This window comes from Physeter macrocephalus, chromosome 7 (assembly GCF_002837175.3).
Source record: "Physeter macrocephalus isolate SW-GA chromosome 7, ASM283717v5, whole genome shotgun sequence".
Taxonomy (NCBI): domain Eukaryota; kingdom Metazoa; phylum Chordata; class Mammalia; order Artiodactyla; family Physeteridae; genus Physeter; species Physeter macrocephalus.
Genome location: NC_041220.1, coordinates 122566097 through 122569815, shown reverse-complemented (window position 1 = coordinate 122569815; position 3719 = coordinate 122566097). Strand labels below are relative to the sequence as shown.

At 38.5% G+C, this 3719-nt stretch overlaps 1 protein-coding gene across 1 annotated transcript in view; it reads left to right on the top strand.

Annotated features, from left to right (window-relative positions):
• PRSS12 (serine protease 12) overlaps positions 1 to 3719 on the top strand; it is an 83190-nt gene that overhangs the window by 60375 nt on the left and 19096 nt on the right. The window contains exon 9 of the mRNA XM_007114686.3: positions 1416 to 1621. Coding sequence (XP_007114748.2) covers positions 1416 to 1621 — 206 coding nt within the window. The remainder of the gene's footprint in view (positions 1 to 1415; positions 1622 to 3719) is intronic.

Below are 3719 nucleotides of genomic sequence, written 5' to 3'. Positions count from 1 at the left end.
GGACTCTCAACCACTGCGCCACCAGGGAAGCCCCAAATTGTCATTTTAATAAGACAGTTTCTTTTGATTTAAAACCTGTCTTTTGCCTGTTTTTCTATTGGGTTGTTGGTTTTTTATTCTATAAATGAAATTTGAGTTATTTGTGTATTGTATGCTATGTCCCTCTATCAGAGAATGCATCCACCAACATATATATATATATATATATATATATATATGTATTGCAAATATATTCGTCAACTTTAAAACTTATCTTTTCACTTTCCTGTGGGTGGTTTTTAGTAAAGTGGCATTCTTAATTTTTGTTGAATTTATCAATCTTTTAATTTAAGGTATACATCTGTGTCTTGTTTAATAAGTCTTTCCCTAACTTGAGGTTATAAGGATAATTTTCCTATAATTCAAACTTTAAAACTTTTCCGTTCTTATGTCACTAATTTAGCAGGAACTGAGTTTTGAATATGGTGTTAGTTTGAAACATTTCACTAAAAAGATTTTGTATCTGGATATTTAAAAAGAAGTAATATATTATTTAAAAAAACAGAAACCAAAGAAAAGTGATATACCAAAATAAGTCTGCCTTCTATTCATGATTCCTGGTGTTCTCTTTCTCAGTTAAAAATTGTGCTTTTGTACTTCTAAAGTAGGCTTTAAAAATGCTTAGCTTCCTAGGTAATTATTTAATTTTCATAATTTTCTTGGAAATACTGTACCAATTTCTTTTTTATTAATTTTTATTTATTTTTGGCTGTGTTGGGTCTTCATTGCTGTGTGCGGGCTTTCTCTGGTTGCGGTGAGTGGGGGCGACTTTGTTGCGGTGCGCGGGCTTCTCATTGAGGTGGCTTCTCTTGTTGTGGAGCACAGGCTGTAGGTGCGCAGGCTTCAGTAGTTGTGGCACGCAGGCTCAGGAGTTGTGGCTTGCAGACTCTAGAGCACAGGCTCAGTAATTGTGGCGCACAGGCTTAGTTGCCCCGCGGCATGTGGGATCTTCCCAGACCAGGGCTCAAACCCACGTCCCCTGCATTGGCAGGCGGATTCTTAGGCACTGCGCCACCAGGGAAGTCTTACTATACCAATTTTAAGAGAGTATTATGCCCTGGAAGGGAGTAGAAAATTTTGAGGTGATTTTTTTTCCTGATTAAACTAGAGTTTAAGACTACCATAAATTTTTGACGTGCCATTAAATGTGACTTTCTTAGTAGGAGCTAAGATGTAATCAAGAAGTTCTGAGATATGAAAACAAAGAATGTATAGTTATTACCTCTCAAGCTTTTTTTTTTTTTTTTGACAGAGTCATGAAATAAGTGTTTTAATGTATGAGTTAAGAAATATAATTGAATGAGGGTATATGTTGTGATTTATTCAATTGTATGTTTGACTGATTCTCCACATCCTCAAGAATGCTCTGTTTCCAGGGGTCCTGCCAGAGCAAGAACCATGGCTTATTTTGGGGAAGGAAAAGGACCCATCCACGTGGATAATGTGAAGTGCACAGGAAATGAGAGGTCCCTGGCTGACTGTATCAAACAAGATATCGGAAGACACAACTGCCGCCACAGTGAAGATGCAGGAGTTATTTGTGATTATTCTGGCAAGAAAGCATCAGGTAACAGTAATAAAGGTACGTCACCTTCTGGGGCCTATACAAGTCAAAGAATACAAAGCCACACTCATTATTCTAAGCAGTACTTTGATAATGAAACTCCCCTCCATGAGAATATACTCAATCCCTTGTTCCTTCTGATAGTATTTAGAGGCAGTGGTTCTTTCTTTTTTTTTTTTTTTGCGGTACGCGGGCCTCTCACTGCTGTGGCCTCTCCGGTTGCGGAGCGCAGGCTCTGGACGCACAGGCTCAGCGGCCGTGGCTCACGGGCCCAGCCGCTCTGCGGCATGTGGCATCTTCCCGGACCGGGGCACGAACTCACGTCCCCTGCATCGGCAGGCGGACTCTCAACCACTGCGCCACCAGGGAAGCCCAAGGCAGTGGTTCTTGACAAACTTGACGGGATGGGACTCACAAGGGAGAGCAGGGTTCAGGGGCAGGAGTGGATTTACAGGATTTTGTAATCTCTGAGATTGTCCCCTTTTGACATTCTTAGCCATTTCTAACAGTTCCTTCTCTGGATGTAATAAAACTATCAAACTTGCTGGTATTCTTGAAGATTCAGAATTTGTATTTGCTTCATAAAAAGAAGAAATGAAAATTTAAAGATGAATCAGAGAAGGGCACTTCTTCCACTCTTATTAATATCTTAAACAGAAGGGATAATTTTTTAAATTAATTGCAAAAATAAAATTATCTTTTGTAGATTCTACTCTCTGAAATTTAAAAATGTAAGGGAGGACTTCTCTGGTGGCGCTGTGGATGGGACTCTGCCCTCCCAATGTGGGGGGCCCGGGTTCGATCCCTGGTCGGTGAAGTAGATCCCACATGCATGCTGCAACTAAGAGTTCGCATGCCACAACTAAGGAGCCCGCGAGCTGCAGCTGAGGAGCCTGCCTGCTGCAATTAGGGAGCCCGTGAGCTGCAACTAAGGAGACCACCTGCTGCAGCTAAGACCCGGCGCAACCAAATAAATAAATAAATAAAATTTAAATAAAAATAAAAATGTAAGGAAAATAAGAAGTAATCTTCTAGCGTAATACAGTAATGGATGTGTCATACATATATAAATAGAAGAGTTCTTAAAAGCTCTGAGTTTAATATTTGAAACAAATACAGCTTTAAATGAATAAGGGGGAAAACTAGCTCTTTTGGAGAAAACTATGGTTATGTTTTATGAAAAGAACAGTCATTTATTTATGTGGATTAAGAATCCACGGTTTTGATACTTAAGATTTTCTTAAAAGCAAGTGCATCTATATCTGAGCATTCTCTTTTTCTAACATCTTTTAATAACCATTGAAGACAATGCAATAAATAAATTGGATGTTGTTAATATGATTCTTCACTATCTGAGGGTCTTTTGAGTGTGGAGAAGAATATTTATAACGCTTTGTGCTTTGTTTTATATATATATATTATATATATACACACACATATATATTACATGAAATAAATATGATTTGGTAAGCCAATTTTTCCTAAGTATTGACTATAATTTAATGTATTAAATTCCCTCCAATAATTTAAACTACAGTTACAAAGTGAACATAATTCTTTGGATTATGGAAAATTTCTTAAGCAGCAGAAAAGCATAAAAATTCAGTAATTGTAAAATGTTCTACCATATTTCTATGTAAACCTATTTTACAATATGAAATACCATATTTATTTCTTCATTATTAACACATTTGTTTTAATCCCTTCCAAAGGTGTAGCACTGTTTATTTTGATACCTTTCCATGGTCTTAATGCTACCATATCTGAAATAAAAAAATTTCATCTTAGAAAAAAAAAAAAAAAAAGAAAGAAATACTGCTCCTTGGGCTTCCATGGTGGCGCAGTGGTTAAGAATCCGCCTGCCAATGCAGGGGACACGGGTTCGAGCCCTGGTCCGGGAAGATCCCACGTGCCATGGAGCAACTAAGCCCGTGAGCTGCAGCTACTGAAGCCCGCACACCTAGAGCCCGTGCTCCGAAACAAGAGAAGCCACCGCAATGAGAAGCCCGTGCACCACCATGAAGAGTAGCCCCCTCTCGCCGCAACTAGAGAAAGCCCGCGTGCAGCAACAAAGACCCAATGCAGCCAAAAATAAATTAATTAAATAAATAAAAAA